The 16758-nt window shown below is 44.2% G+C and overlaps 1 protein-coding gene across 6 annotated transcripts in view; it reads left to right on the top strand.

Annotated features, from left to right (window-relative positions):
- glrbb (glycine receptor, beta b) overlaps positions 1-15282 on the top strand; it is a 32180-nt gene extending 16898 nt beyond the window's left edge. For 5 of the 6 annotated variants that reach the window (XM_035649896.2, XM_047334507.1, XM_047334503.1 and 2 more), the window contains exons 5-10: positions 2586-2812; positions 3685-3767; positions 4695-4835; positions 6916-7068; positions 11020-11312; positions 14118-15282. In XM_035649896.2, coding sequence (XP_035505789.2) covers positions 2586-2812; positions 3685-3767; positions 4695-4835; positions 6916-7068; positions 11020-11312; positions 14118-14414 — 1194 coding nt within the window. In that variant the 3' untranslated portion in view covers positions 14415-15282. Of the gene's footprint in view, positions 1-2585; positions 2813-3684; positions 3768-4694; positions 4836-6915; positions 7069-9771; positions 9857-11019; positions 11313-14117 lie in introns of those variants that run through there. The other variant, XM_047334508.1, reaches the window with a different exon arrangement.
- The last annotated feature ends 1476 nt before the right edge of the window (positions 15283-16758 follow it).

The following is a 16758-nucleotide window of genomic DNA, read 5'->3' on the forward strand; positions in this document are numbered from 1 at the left end:
AAAATCTTTCACACCGTGATGTGAGCATGAACTCAAAGTATGCAAGGTATAGAAGTGTGTTAGGTGGATGTGTAAGAGATGTAAGAGAGAAAAAAGAGTAGTAAAAGCAAAGGTAAAAAAAAAAAAGGAATGAGGAACAAAACGAAGATAGGAAAGTAAGAAGGACGCGAGACAATGAGCAGCAAGAGACAGAAAATGACATGGAGAGGGAGGAAGGGAGAGGACGAGGAAGAGGAACCAAACAGAGAGGATGTAATGATGAGAAATAAGAGACGGGGATGAGGAAATTGAGCAGAGCAGAAGAAAGTCGGAGGAAGATGAGTCAGACAAGAGGGCGAGAAAGAAATAAGACCGAGCTGAAGGCTTGAAATAAGAGGGAGGAGGAGGAGGAAAGAGATACAGCGTGTCTCAAGTGAGAGCCAAGAGTGGGACAGAGGCAGAGAGACTCCCTGACGGCAGCGTCTGTCTTCCCTCTTCCTCCCGAGGGGGGGGGTGGCGACAAACGACAGAAAGAGAATGGAAGTGCGGACGGTTCCAAAAAAACCGAATTCGGGACGAAGAAGAAGCGACAGCCGCTCAACCTCTCCCCCCAATCTATCACTCGGTGGGGTATCGGATCCCGGGAAAACCGCTCTCATCATTTACACCTCGCCCCCCCCGGCTCAAGCGCCGCCACGTGTCCCTCTGTAGTCAACACATCTGTTTTCACTTTCATGAGTGCGTTTGCCAGGAGAGGATGACTAATGTCACATCGCGAGATGACATAAATCGTAGCTGTACGTCGTTTTTTGGTTTTTTTTCTTTCCCAATTACTGCTCTTCAGTTGGAGTTGCCCTCGCCGTGTTGAACGTCTCGGGGAATCGAACGCGGCGCTGGCAGCCCCATGGCGAGGCCGGAAGGGGGGATGTATTTCCTCGGTCTGGTTTTTTTTTTTCCTCAGAGAGGCGGGCGAAGGTGTGGGAATTGGCCCCGCGCCCCCCCCCCCCCCCCCGAGAGAGACAGAGATGAGCCAGCGGGAGCTGTTGGCGCTGTCGCTCGGCGAGTGTAGCTGGACGCCGGAGTCTGAAATTGGGTTGTATAGAAATGAGAATGAGACGTGCTTTGCTTAAATAAATAAATAAATCACACGCCCGGGTTACTGCTGAATTTATGAAGCACCCTGGTTCCCTCTTTTCGGACAAGTTTGTTCCTGTTTCATTATGTATTTACCAAACACAGAGGAGGGAAAACCTTTCATGTGGTTTCTTCTCCACATTTTTCATCTGCGGCACATTACACGGATGAGTCACAAATCATATCCTTTGCATATGTAAATACATGCAAAGACAGTCCGCCTCTGTTTGTACCGGGTACCATAGCAACCCATATATTTCCACGAAGAATGGCTTCTGGTCAGTTTGATGTCTCTCCCCATCAAACCTGACAATATGTTCAGCCAGAAAATGAATGAACATATAAATGGACTGAATCTACTGTATATACAGTATAGTGTTCATCTAGTCTTATCAACCGGGCAAAACGCGCGTTACACTGCAAGTCGCAGTCACACATTCGTACAGTGCCTCTACGCACAGAGCTGTTTCCATCACTCGCCACTCAGACTGACGGAACAGCTGTCAGGGGGCAGTTCGGGGGGTTCGGTGTCTTGCCCGAGGACACTCTGGCATGCGGACTCCAGACCTTGTGCTCAGTGGACTGCGTGGAAATACCTTTGGGTTGTGTCGAATCAAACGGGTGGAATGTTCTCGACGGATTGAGCTGCTTTTTGATCTTGAAACTACGTCGGCAGCCCGAGAGCTCAACACACTGCAGCGAATCAGAAGCAGTAGAGTGAGAAAACGTCCTAATCAGCTTGACAGCACGAGCGGCAAATGCTCAAATCGACAACGGCGCAAAGAGATGCACACAAACGCAACCAAATCGACAAATGTGCTGCAAAAAAACAGCACACAACACAACACACACGCGCACACACACACGCACGCACGCACGCACGCACGCACGCACGCACGCACACACACACATGTTATATCTGAGGCTTTGTTCGACATGTCATCCATCTTCGCATTCAGCATTAAAAGTCCTTTCTAGCACCTGGTCCAAACAAAGCAGACGCACGCACGCACGCACGCACACACACACACACACACACACACACACACACACACACACAAAATGAGACCCAAAGCGTCGCTGAGTGATTCTATCGCATCAACAGCAATGTGGGAATTTCACTAATAAGCCCACTAATGACATGTTTGCTGTGTCAGATGTGGCTGCATTGATAACCTTTGACCCCCCCGGACTGTGCAGTGTCTCGAATGTTGACGGCTTTTTTTAAAGGAGACTGCGGAATGTCACGCTGCATGTTGCAGTGAGGTTGCAACATGACTTGTCACTCAAGTAAAGTCTTCAGAGAAGAACACGGTAGCCTATCAACATGGTCGATCTGGCTGCATCTTGGGCAGTTTGAAACGTGAAATAGAAACACGCAAGGGAGTTGGTTGCTCGTTCCTCTGTTGGTCATTGAGACGCGGCGCCGACATTAACCGCGCGTGCGAACGTCTCGTCTTGAACCCTGACAGGACTACCGGGTCAACATCTTCCTGCGCCAGCGCTGGAACGACCCCCGGCTGAAGCTGCCGCAGGACTTCAAGTCCGACTCCCTCACGGTCGACCCGGGGATGTTCAAGTGTCTCTGGAAGCCCGACCTGTTCTTCGCCAACGAGAAGAGCGCCAACTTCCACGACGTCACCCAGGAGAACATCCTCCTCTTCATCTTTCGCAACGGAGACGTCCTCATCAGCATGAGGTAACGATCTTTCATATTTCAGTATGTGTTTAGCAGTTCTGTCGGTGAATAAGTTTCGCCATTGTCACCTGAAAACTACATTGGACGCGCCACTCGCCTCTGACACAAACTAAACAAACCAATACATTAAATGTAACATTAACACAAGGGCATGCTTGATAAATGGACTGCCAAGTGAAATTAAATGGAAAATCAGGGTTATCACTCATCGCCGTACAGTGCATTTTACCCATCGTAGTTTTAGCTACGAGCGTAATCAAAAAACTAAACGAACAAATTATACGACTTAAGGGATAAAACGCAAAGGACAATTACCTGGGGACACAAACGCTATAATATGATAATTGTTTATTTGTGCTCTCAATGCTCTGCAAATATGATGATTTGTAGTCCTGAGTGCTTTGTTTCAAATCTGTCGAGGCAAGATTTAAAATTTTTTCACCATGTATTCAAGGATTCCTTGTTTTTTTCTTTCTTATTTGTTTTGTCTCTGGGTTGATAAGGATGACGGCCGCAGTCTGTGAGAGTGAAATCTCCAAAGATAATGAGGCTGTTGGCGGAAGAAAAAACCAACTTAATCTTCCAAGGGGCTCAGTGTAAACTTGCCGGGCCTCCAGACACAGTTACTGTTATGCCTCAATCATCTCCAGAGACGATCGTTGAAAACTGCGTGCAACACATGCTGTTTATGCACCACTAAAAAAAATCAAATAGACATGAGTGTAAACCCTTTTTAAATCTTGTGATATCGCAACACCACACTGGCACCTTTGCAAACGAGTCTTATGGGTGAGTTATAAGAGACGATAAAAGCAGCGAAACAATAAACGGAAAACCTATAAACCAGTTTCTTTTCTCCACGCTCCCTCCAGGTTGTCCGTCACCCTGTCCTGTCCGCTGGACCTGACGTTGTTCCCGATGGACACGCAGAGGTGTAAAATGCAACTTGAAAGCTGTGAGTCCCCCCCCCCCCCCGACATGGCACCACCTGACACCGCGGCATCAGTTAACAGTTAACACATCTGGTACTGTAGTTCTTATTAGGGAGATAAAGTATTCATGAGTTGGGAATATATTTGGGTGTGCGTTTAAAAAAAATAATAATAGAAGAAATAATAAAAAGAATAGTTGTTTTTAGGGGTAAACGAATCTCTTCGGCTCGTGTTTAGAAGCGGATTTTTAATGGCGATCACTTAGAGGAGTGGAATAAATCATCATATTTTAAGGTTTGTTGTGAAAGTCTCGGAGCTAATTGAGCTTGACTGTGGTTATTGCATCGTGTTTACAGAGCAGTTTAGACTTAAATACACAGAATAACAAGCCATTTCCGAAAACCCAAAGTGCTGAGATTGATCGCATTCTGCGTCCGTGTGTGCATACACATTGCACATGTTTCATTCTGTGATTGTATGTGTCGGTACATGCAAGCAGGCTGCACGCTGCTGTAGTGGTCAGCGCTGTCACCTCACAGCGAGAAGGTTCTGCGTTCGAATCCCGGTTCAAACCAACCAGGGCCTTTCTGTGTGGCGTTTGCATGTTCTCCCCGCGTATGCGTGGGTTCTCTCCGGGTTCTCCGGCTTCCTCCCACAGTCCAAAGACATGCAGAATGAGGTTAGGTAAAATTGGAGACTCTAAATTGACCGTAGTCACTGTGGCCTTGTGATAGGCTGGCGACCTGTCCAGGGTGAACCCCGCCTCTCGCCCAATGTTAGCTGGGATTGGCCCCAGCCCCCCCTCGACCCTTAAGTGGATTAAGCGGTAGACGATGGATGGATGGATGGTACATGCAAACATACTTGAGCTTGAAAACTGGGGTTTCACCAATGTAAGTCTATGTCCGTGTTGACTCTTTTTGTCTGCCTCCGCATAATCTTTCATCAAGTTGGCTACACTACGGACGACCTGCAGTTCATGTGGCAGACGGGAGACCCGGTGCAGATGGACGCCATCGCTCTGCCCCAGTTTGATATCAGACAAGAAGATATTGATTATGGGAACTGCACCAAATTCTATTCAGGAACAGGTACTGTCCTTGTGTTGTTTATCCAGTTTTTTCTTACGTTATGAAAAAATCAAAACAATATAAAAGTGGATATAGAAAAAATATCTTACCTTTTTTAGGGCCTGCAAGCCAGGTTTCCATTTTAAAGTACAGTGAAATATTTTGAGCTAGTAAACTTTTTTTCTCCGTCATTTCAGTTAACCACAATACAACATTTTGACTCCAGTGCTTTTCATCGTTACTTTCATCCCGTCATTAATTATTCTCTCTTTGTTCTGGGAAGACTCAGAGCTCCAGCGTCTTTGTTATACGAACAAGAGTATGTTCGTCTTGTCTGGCGCATCTGCTGATTTATTGTGAAGCTTATGATTCCGCTCTTTCGACTTTATTTCGTTCGTCGTGACAACTCGAGAGCTGCCCCGCGAGGTAGTTCTTTGAGCACAACATCAACTAATTATTTCATTGTGATCTTGTGATTCCCTTTGAGTCGCGTTGTGGTGCGAGGTTTTCCTCCTCACTGCAGTCGCTGTGTGTACAGTAAGTGATGTAATGGGTAACCAGTCTAAGAAATCGGGAGAGGATGATGTTTTTTTTTTTGCTAAGGTAAGATTAGCTAGGTGCTGTTGATTGAAAGAAGGAATTTGAGCAGCTGGCTGCAGGCTTCAAATGCATCGGACTTATTTCTCACCCCTACAGTTTTGTAAAGAAGGATTAGGGATTTTTTGTGATGCAGAGATTTATTTTATTTTATTTTTATCACAGAGAGCAGAGTTGTACATGTACCTCTGTATGAACATTCAGACCAAACTAAAATACATTAAGAGACTTGAGTCAAGTCCAGAGATATTGAATCTTTCCATAGTCGTGTCTGAAATGTTAATCTCTCCTCCTCTCTGAGTGAACTAATAACTGCTAGAACGAAAACCCCCAGCACTTAATAATGGTCTTAAATTATAGACCCCTTATTGTCGTGGACGTCTTGACTTTCATACGCGGCTTTCAAATGGTTTTGTGTTTACTGGTATTCACAACCTCATATCTCGGAATTTCGTCATAATTTGTGACGTGTTTGCTAAGATTTTCAAAATGGCAGAGGCCAAATTACTTGAAGGGAATTTAAATTTTATAGAGTATATTCTCGATTGAAAAGTACTGTACCGCTCTGTGCCACACACATATTCAAAATGTCGTGAGTGTAAAACCACATTTGCAATGTACTGGAAACATCTCCATCAGCAAAAACAGAGCTGGTGTGTCCTCGGTGCTCTTGCGCTCGAGAGGCACACTGCTGGCAACGAGGCAGCCTTTTTGAATGGGTTGCCTTGACAACCTGGCCGGGCACAAAGATCACCTCTGTGCACGACCGGTTTGAGCCTGCGCCGCGACATAGGCGGCCCTTATACGCTGTATAAAGCTCGCCCAGCAAATCCCCTGGCGATATTTAAACATTGCTCCAGCCCATCCCACCCTACCGTCCCATTGGACCCACCATCCAGCCTCAAAGGGCGAAAACACAACACTGAAGTGTATGGATGCTAAATCCAAACGTGGTTTATGTTCAACTAATGGAAACCACACTTCTGCGAAGATGGACTGGTTAAAATGGATCACTTATGAATTGTAATTTATGCTGCGCTGTTGTTAAATAAAATCCAGCCCCTGCCTCTTTGATGGGTCTTCTGCGTTTCCCTTCTCTTTCGGTTTCTCTGGTAATAACTGTGCACACAGTTTTCAGTACTGTTTTCAGTACTAATTTATTTAAAAAAATGCAGCGATGCTGCCTTCATAACGGTCAAACTGGTAATCATGAGTTGCTAAGTTGAAAAAGATGTGTATTACTGCCAACTTGTAATTCTTAGTGTGAGTTGTTGGGAATTTATACATTGTCAATATCTCCCATTTGGAATTGAAGCCTCCAGTTTAGCATTTTTTGATCAGCGACGGCTTGTTGGCTTTTTTTGCAACCAGACGTAGGAGCGGGGGTGAGTCTGACCCTGGCACCTTCATGGGTCACGAGCCTCTGAACAGTCTTCCCCTCATTTTTGAATTTCAAGGCAAACTGCTATTATGTTATTTGACCATTCACTCCTTCCCCATGCAGGGTACTACACATGTGTGGAGGTCATCTTCACCCTCAGGCGACAGGTGGGCTTCTACATGATGGGTGTTTACGCCCCCACGCTGCTCATCGTCGTCCTCTCCTGGCTGTCCTTCTGGATCAATCCCGATGCGAGCGCTGCCAGGGTCCCCTTGGGTATGGATTATTTTAAGTCTATAGATCAGTTCGACCCATCTTCCGCTGACAGCCACCAATACAGAAGATCTGTAAATATTCACATAGACTTGTGTTGCTGATGGATCAAAAAGGGAGTGCTTGGGGGCGTGTAGTTGTTGAGGTAATTAGGTGCGAAAACTCTGTCGTAAAAAAGCCACGGAGAAAAGACTGGTCGTTAAAATAAAAAATAAAAACCTTTTTTTTTAGAAAATGTTCTTAGGGATCACTGACATTATGGCCCCAATTATCTCCGTCATGACGTCGTCAATCACTTTGACACCATGGAGGACTTTATCTGTCAAGCATGGTGCTGTGTCCAGTGTGGGCGTGTGTGGGAAAAATCACTAAATGTAGTCGGAATTGACAGATGGGACCCTCGGCTGTGGCGATTTTGGTGCAAGTGGCACTATTGCAGCTGTAAATACATGGGGATGCGAGCCAAGACTAGTTTATGTGGCCATGTGTTTATGTGCAATAGCTGTTCATTTCAGGTCGGTCCATGAAAAGTTATTGGTTAAAGGGGCAGTAAGCGATTCTGAAGCAAAGCGAATATTTCCTCACCGCCCGCTAGCTGTCGCTTCTGTGTGCGCCCCGAAAAAAATATGGGTTTCGGCGCAGTGGACTGCACCACACAACAATTCCGGGGCAGTTTATGAACATCACTCGTCGGCACCTTAAGAGACGCGCTGGCGGGTGGCGCTGCAACCCCGCGGTTTTGGCCTAGAGGTTAGTGCACCGGACTCCCATACCGGAGGAAACCGGGTTTGTGGCCCGGTCAGAGCAGTAAATTCACAACAACAACAAAGAGAGAAACAAGCTTTCTCCAGAATATCGCTTACTGCTCCTTTACCAGTTGTTTTTAGTCATCGGAGAGATCAAGATTCAACCAAAGGTGAATTTTGGTTGGATTTCCATTGATCTCAGTGCCATCAAATGTAGCCAACTGTCAAAGAATCTAAAATACGGCCGCAATGGCTTAGCTGATGGTGGGGAACACGTAGAGCTTGTGAATCTTTTCTCACGAGTGTGGACGAGAGGAGCAGCGCTGTTTTTTCCAAAACCAGGGAAGGAACAAAATGTCTGTGGCCTGAGGAGAGTGCAGCTAGATTGCTGTTAGCCTCAGACCCGCTGGGGGATGCAAGAATGTTTTCAGTACTAATTTATTCAGTGGTTGTTTTTTTAGTTTTTTTGCACGGATTGAATCACAGGCAGGAGAGCACATGTGCGATCTCTAGTGTACCTTTTGCTTACACTGCTGGGTGCTGGCACTCTTTCAGTTTCACTCTGTTGGTTACTTTGTGTTGACCTTTCCTCACCTCATTGAGGCGCACTCTTCTCATCGCATCTCCATTGTTCAACGTCTTATTAATTTCTTAGTGTGGCTTTTATTTCCATGTGTCACCAAAGTAAGTACTGGAAGTAAGAATGAGCTGAATAAGCCTAGATGGATGGATCCATCTGCTTACGCCTGCTATTATAATCATAGATATATGTATATACTTCATTCACTATATATTTCTTTTTGTTAGTATTTTAACAGATCGCAGCTTGAAGGAAAGGACATAAAACTATTAATTCTTACATTTCTAATGAGCTTATGTGTGTCTTAAATGACCATTTGCTAAGGCCAACAACCCATTAAATCATTTCTAGCATGGCAGAAATACACTTTGCAGTAATAATGGTGGCAGATTTGCCACCAGAATTTGTAGAAATTGCTGGCACAATCTGTTGTTTTTTAATTCAATGGGAGTAAATGAGCAGGCTTCTCATTGCTAGCAAATGACTGTTGTTAGCATTCTCTTTTCAGCGTTAGCTTGCTAATGTTAGGTAATTAGTAGCTGTGAGTTGGTTAAACTGTTTATCTGCAATTTGACTTTTTATTGTCCGAGGTGATTTGAGTCCTGATTTGTAATTCCTCTAATGTAGCAATGACAATAATGTCATTAGCTAATGACACGCTCCTGCTCAGGTAGCAAACATAGTTTGCCAGACACATGCTAATGTTTTTAGCTCATATTAGAGCAGTCAAGCACACAAATCCCTGCTTATATCTTTGCTCTTGAGATTTGGTTTTGTAAATGCTTTTAAGAAAAATAAGATAAAAAAGACAATGCTTCCACAATGATTATTTTTGGCGTGTGGACAGATTTAAGGTAAACACTCCTGCTGGGCCAGCTGTGATTGCTAAGCTAATGGACATCACTTTTGGGGGGAAGGCCAGGTTCTAGCAATTAATTATATGTGCTTATACTTATATACTATACTTTATATCCTAAATACTTTACATTTTCATTAAATAAACTTAGAAAAACAAAAAGAAGATTTAAATAGTCAAAGTCTGCATCAGGCTCCAGTGAGTTATTGTAGAATGTGAGGCCACAACCTCTATTCTGAACATATTTGTCTGTCGCTTTATACACACTTTTGTTTCACATAAATACACTGCAGGTGTTGCACATGGCAGAATTGACTCGCAGAATTTTAACATTTGGGACAAAGGTTGTGTTTGCTGGAAAAATGTCAATTCTACCTCTGGCTCATTCTTCTTCCTCCGTAATTCAACCAGTGTGTGTGAAATGTCAGCGTCACCCTCATATAGTATGAATGAATAAGAAAAACCCATTGTTACCCTCACTCTGGGGTCGTCAAACTCCCTCCTTCTCTCCATCCTCCCTCCAGTTGTTTATCACCACTCTCATCCCATCATCACTCCAAGTCCACCTGGAAGCCTCCTCTGACTCCTCTCTAAATGGGATCAGCCCAGGTCAGTCATCACCCAGGTGTGGGACTACTCTCATTTATTGCTCTGCGTGTGTGTGCGTGTGTGTGTGTGTGTGTGTGTGTGTGTGTGTGTGTGTGTGTGTGTGTGTGTGTGTGTGTGTGTGTGTGTGTGTGTGTGTGTGTGTGTGTGTGTGTGTGTGTGTGTGTGTGTGTGTGTGTGTGTGTGTGTGTGTGTGTGTGTGTGTGTGTGCGCGTGTGTGCGCGTGCACGTTTCATGTGTCCATATACACTTGTGTGTAAGTTTGTGTGCATTTGACTATTAACTTTCGTTTTTATGCCTTTTCAAGTTAACATAGCGGGATTTTCCTTCCAATTTGGGAATATGAGACAAAGTAGTTCACCATTGCATCACAGACAAATGTTCACCCTTTTCTGTCCGATATAAGGACCAGATTAATTTTGTACACGCAGCTGAATGTGACATTGACATACAAGGCAAACAAGGCTTATTCCAAAATTTGTTTTTCTCTGTCCAGGCTTACAATGCTCTCCTCGAATGTTTGTATTAATCCACTGAGGAGGAGCAGTTTGATTAGACGTCCTGAACCTTGTATGAACCCCGTCTTTGATGAGAGACGAAACCCATCGACCATTGTAAAGAATTCATTGTCTCTAAAAATTTGAGTGATGCCGTTCATTGGTTGGTCAAATCCCCAACATGCAATCCTGTTGCTATCAGAGATTTAAAAAAAAAAAAACAATTTCAAATTGCTATGTCATTAGAGGATGTCTGAGCTCTTGGAGATGTCCTTATAAATGGGGTAAAGGCACGGTCAGGCCTTGGCTGGCGTATAGCCCAGCCAAGGCCAAACGATTTTATATATTTCTCATTTTTTACATCAATATCCATACATTGTTTTCCTGAGAAATTGACAAAAATGTCAAGCCGATTAAAAAAAAGAATCCTAGATCTACCACTTAAAAGTGGATTAACACCTAAATCTATTGGGTTGTTCCCAAATTGGCAAATTAATTAAAAACGTTTTATGTAGCCAAACAGACAAACAGACCTTGGCATTGATAAGAAAAACTGAAATCGCACTATACAGGTTGTATCGACGGGAAGCGCAAAGAGAAATTCCCCGGTGGACAACTTTCTCTCACTCTGCTGATTGACAAGGTCACTCGTCTTCCCTCTTTGTTCAGGAATCCTGTCGGTGCTCTCTCTGTCCTCCGAGTGCACCTCCCTGGCTTCGGAGCTTCCCAAGGTGTCCTACGTCAAGGCCATCGACATCTGGCTCATCGCCTGCCTGCTGTTCGGCTTCGCCTCGCTGGTGGAGTACGCCGTGGTTCAAGTGATGCTCAACAGCCCGAAGCGCATCGAGGCCGAGAAGGCCAAGATGGCGTCCAAGGAGAAGGCTGCGGGAAAGAGCCCGACTGCCAAGGCCAACACGGTCAACGGCACCGGGGGGACGCCACTGCATGTCAGCACCTTGCATGTCAGTGGATGTGGTTTGATAACTTGAGAGTGTGTTTGTGTGGGCGTGTGTGTGTGATTCATCATCCAAAGATCACAAAGGTGATTTCATATCTTCACTTGGTCAAAACACTAGACACTACTGGAATCTGAAGTTTACTATTTCCAGTGGTTGTGGTGGTTTCGATATCCATTCAGAGTAAATCATCCAGATCAGATCTTACCCCATGGAGCATCAACAATTCAAAGGTTGTTTTTTTTGTGTTTTTGAGTTGGCCTATAGATTAAGTTTCACCCCATATAACTGAAATATCATAGTCTAATTCCGGCCTTGGTGCTTTGTTGCATGTCATCGGACAAGGGTGGTTAAGTTTAGAGTGTGATCACGTTTCTCTTATCTTGGTGACGTGAAATCTTGCCAAACACCTTTTGCTTCTTATTCTGACTTGACTTTCATTGGAGGCTTTTCCTAGTGGGAATATTCAGCCTCGTATATTTGCACAATTTGAATCGGCTATGATAATGATTACATCCATAATTAGAGTGTAAATAATGTCCCGTTGGGTGTTGATGCGGCAGTAAATCACCGAAACATTGCGATGGTTGTGCTTTCTGTTGCGTTGAGTCGGAGAAATACAGATCTAAATCTATGCAAAACCCGTTTAAATCCAATCATTAAAACCTGGCAGCGTTTCCAACACTAACGGCTCAGTCGAGTCTGACACCCGCACACATCAGGCATGCGGTCTGTTGTGCCGATCTTCCGGTTGCACGCCTCTTGTGTCTCCGCTGGGTCCGGACCATATTTGGTTGGAGAGGATTACGTTATTTTCGTCGGGGGCTTAATAGGTTTCCTTGTCAAAAGCAAATCAAAAAATTATGAATCTTTAATGAGCTTAATGACTTCAGTGAGTAGGCTTCCGTAGTCTGATTAGATCCTGTTCACCCTCGCAGGCCTTCGGGGAAGTTGATCAAAGGGATTTTGTTTTTGGGATGACATTAAACTACATCCGTTTGCACGATGTTTTTTTTCTTTCATTCAAGCACTGGTTGTTTACTGCGTCAGCATGTAGAGGGTGAATCGGGCTGACAAAACCCAAGATGGAGAGCGACCGTATTGCGCTGTGTTCGAAGGCACAAAGTCAAATCTCATATTGGCGCCAAAGATCTTTCTATTTTCAAACAGTGCGTGTGATTTATCGGCATGATCCATGTCCAAGCTTCAGGATCAAGCAGCTCATTTGGAGACGAAACGATCCTAAACAGCCTCAGCCTCAAAGCCTCAGAAATATTTGTACATGAGACAGATACGACCTGGATGTTAACCGAGGTCAAAGTGGGCCACATCTTGTGTTGTAGTCGACGAGAAGTCTAAATCTACGTCATATCGCTGCCGTAAGTGCTATAAAGAATACGATCTATCTCGTCAGATTCACTAACAAGTTATGTTGTTTACAAGGTAGTTGTTTTGTTTTTTTTACAGGACATTTTTTAAATGAGTCTTTGGCCCACTCTCAAACTACCATATCCCATTTGACGGAACGCTTAAAGTGATTTGTGATAGCAAATGATTGGCCGTGATTCAAAGAGAGCTCAGTCGGCAGTGGCTCTCTGTTGTGGTCTGTGAATCCATACATCTCTCCATCCACTACATACTGTAAATACAGTACAGAGAACAAACTGTAGATGCATTGGGTCCGCAAAGTGTTGTAGATTTAATTTCAAATTGATTAAATTGTCATGTTTTCCGATCAATCTTCACCTATGTTGAGAAATCATAGGTTTCTAAAAACAAATTCAGATTGAATGAATCCAAATCTAAATCTAATATATCTTATTTACATATGTATTCATAATCAGTGGTCACTTGTATTTCTATTTAATCCATCACCGAGACAAGAGGACGGCGAGACGGCACCAACGTCGTTAAACACTCACCGTGATTTCATCGACAAAAGACGACTCTTTATTGTTGTTGACGAAAGAGACAGAATAGTATAAACTATCCGTTTCCGGTGCCAGCATCAGGACTTTACCACCTGGAAGCACATGGATGAATTAACAAAGAGTCAACTGCCCAAGTCCATGTGTGCAAAGCAAAGCTTGTAGAAGAGATTAACCAAAAAAGACTAGAGACCTCTAAGACCCCTATGAACACTTTTGTAAATTAGAGATTTTGATGCTTAATAAATGTGAATTCTATATTTCACTATGTTATAATGGGCTCACAATAAAATGTGCTGGGGACGGGGTCTGGATACTTCCTGAAGCCGCTGTACAGTAGTTGCAGCGTTGTACTGTACCTGTGGGAGAGACGGGGAGAATAAACGGATGTGACATGAGTTCCACAAATAAATGCCAACATCTCTGTTCTATTTGAAGATGCAGGATGGTAAAAAAAAATTTTTAAAAAAGGACTACCAGACAAATAAGCTTCAGATGATTCAAAGATGCATCACTCTGGTGTGTCTCACAATTTGAAAAGGATTATCGAGGATTTTTCTGTCGTATTGCTTGTCTGCCACACCTCTTTACATTATTCTTAAAACAATGTAACGTTGGGGAGGATGGGCTGATCTTCGCAGTGCCACTGCGAGAGCGGGAGCCTCCATAATAGTGTCGGGGTCTATTGCTCAGTCATCACTTTTAAACCACTTTGGTTCCGTTTCACAGCCTCGGGGGCCGCCGGCAGCGCCCTTTCACACTGTTAGTACAATGTTATCTTTGCTCATAAGTTTTCATGTGGACAAATGAAAACGATGCATGATTTAACAAACCAAACCTGCTCTCCCCCCCTCGTCTTGCTTCTTTCTCTGCTTGTGCCCAGGTGGCGGAGACGCGCTGCAAAAAGGTGTGCACCTCCAAGTCGGACCTTCGCACCAACGACTTCAGCATCGTGGGCTCACTCCCGCGGGACTTTGAGCTGTCGAACTTTGACTGCTACGGGAAGCCCATCAATTTGGGCCACGGTCACGGCAAGTCCCAGGCCAAGAACCACAAGAAGCCTCCTCCCCCGAAACCCGTCATCCCCTCCGCTGCCAAAAGAGTCGACCTGTACTCCCGAGCCCTGTTCCCCTTCTCCTTCCTCTTCTTCAATGTGATCTACTGGTCCGTATACTTGTGATCACCTTGAAATCCTCTTGTATTATTAACCCCGTCCCCACTTCACTCCCATGACGTCTTTGTTGATCAGATTGCATTCGGGGAGTTTGATTCCAAAGTAAACATTGAGAAATGTGTTGAGAAAAAAATTGAAATTCCTATGTATTATCATTACTATTATTACTATTATTACATTTATCTTCACATAAAAAAAAGACATCTATCATCATTTGTGCATAAAACAATGATTATAACGTAAGCTTTCTTTACCTAAAATAGATATATAGCGTCTTGTAAGGAAATGTTTGTAATTTGTTGATAATGGTACTCGAGCGGACAATACAGGATTGCAGATGTAACTGTTGTGATGAATGGTTGTGTAAACAGATCCACAAAGATCGTTTGCTTAACGGCCCAGATGAAGATGCACAGAGCTATAAAAGAGCATTTGTAAATAGTCTATTTAGATTTTTTAGTGGGGAGTTTGCCGCAAGTTTAAATGACTTAAAACGTTTTATTTAAGCTTCGCTGCAAAGTGTAACAGTGCCGTGCATGTAGAAAAAATAAAATAACAGCATGTATATGAAGATGAAATATGAATATATATATATATATATGTTAAGTATTTATTACATTTTATTATCTTCATGATTTGCTCTTGGGAAGAAACGTTGGGTACTGTATGTGAAACACTCCTGTTCCTGTCTAGATGGTCATGTAACACTGCCACTCCTCCAGCCAATGGAACGTTTGATATCCCCCTCCCCCGTTGTAGCGTGCGTGCGTGCGTGCGTGTGTGTGTGTGTCGACGGGTCACTTGGTGATGTGACCAAACTGTTTGTGCAATTTACAAGCAAAGAAAATTCAATAAAATAACTTTTCACACTTTGGCAATGCAGAACGTCTGGGTGCTTGGGCGCGGGCGGGATTTTTTCGCGGCAGCTTCATTACGTGCGTCTGTATATTTGCTCGAGACGCGATGATAGGTCTGCGTCTCCCGCGTTCTCCCCTTTGCTCTGTCGGCATGTTTCCCCGCACATCCCAGCAACAACACAGCTGTTTCTGCCACTGAGGCCAAACCGTCCATCAATTATTCATACAAACCTGCTTGGAAAATGACCCCTGACTATCAGTGTGGGACTCCTCGTATGAAATCTGTCGCTGGCTTAATGGAGCAAGATAGACGCTGACCCTCGTGTCACGACAACAGGGCCATATTAATGAGGCTGGAGGCAAAACTGGCTCAGGATTTCTCTCATGTGAAGGAGAGAGAGAAAAAAAACGGTCATAGCGGGGCTGGATTTTTTGTTATTGTTGTTGTTGTTGGATAGCACAGAATCAGAAAACACGACTCTTTATTTCTCTCTCTGTGGCTGCCATGGTTACAGACATGGGAAAGAGGAGGGCGTCGCCCCAAGACTGAGATGAAACTCCTAACGGAACAGATGAACCACACATGATTAAGAGAAACACGTTTTCTCCAAGTCACGTTACAAAAACAACAACATTGATTTGGAATTAATATTGACTCATGAGAAGAATCATCTCGGCCTCGACCGAATCTAGAGAGATTCTGGGTCGCAGTGCCCTCCAATGGCCGTATCTATATTTGTCTTTTTAATGTGCCGATAAGGAAATAAAACGCTCTCCTGGGTGGAAAACAGACGCAGCGCCAAGTTGAGTGTGTGTGAAGTAAGATGACGGCACTGCCAGAGAGGGAGGAAGATGATTCCCACTTCGTGCTGAATCCCATATATTCTGAAAGGCGTTCAGTTAGGTTGTTATGTTTCGTTAAGTTAATAATGTCAAGATTCTTTTAAAAAAAATCTAAAGAAAAGAATACAATCTGCTTATGATACAGGGAACAATAATAAAATCCCAGCACTACAGTAAATGCACCAAATTCAGTTCTTCCCGATGGTGTGTGTGTGCGTGCGTGTGCGTGCGTGTGCATGCGTGCGTGCGTGTGTTTGCGTGTGTGTGTATGTATTTGCGTATGTATGTGTGTGTGTGTGTGTTTGTATGTGTGTGTGTTTGCGTGTGTATGTGTGTGTGTTTGCGTGTGTATGTGTGTGTGTGTGTGTGTGTGTGTATGTATTTGCATGTGTGTCTGTGTGTGTGTGTGTGTGTGTGTGTGTGTTTTTATGTATTTGCATGTGTGTGTGCGTGTGTGCGTGTGTGCGTGTATGTGTGTGTGCACGGTCGACACCCACCCCCTAGCACCCCGCGAGTAGCACAGTGCCATAACCTATATCACACAGGGCGCTTTCTAATCCGACATGACCTCTCACCACGGCAACCAGCCAGGCCACCAAGAGAAGAAAAGAAAAAACACCACCATGACAGTCAGGAGATGATTAGTGAGG

Source organism: Scophthalmus maximus, chromosome 9 (assembly GCF_022379125.1).
Source record: "Scophthalmus maximus strain ysfricsl-2021 chromosome 9, ASM2237912v1, whole genome shotgun sequence".
In the NCBI taxonomy this organism is placed as follows: domain Eukaryota; kingdom Metazoa; phylum Chordata; class Actinopteri; order Pleuronectiformes; family Scophthalmidae; genus Scophthalmus; species Scophthalmus maximus.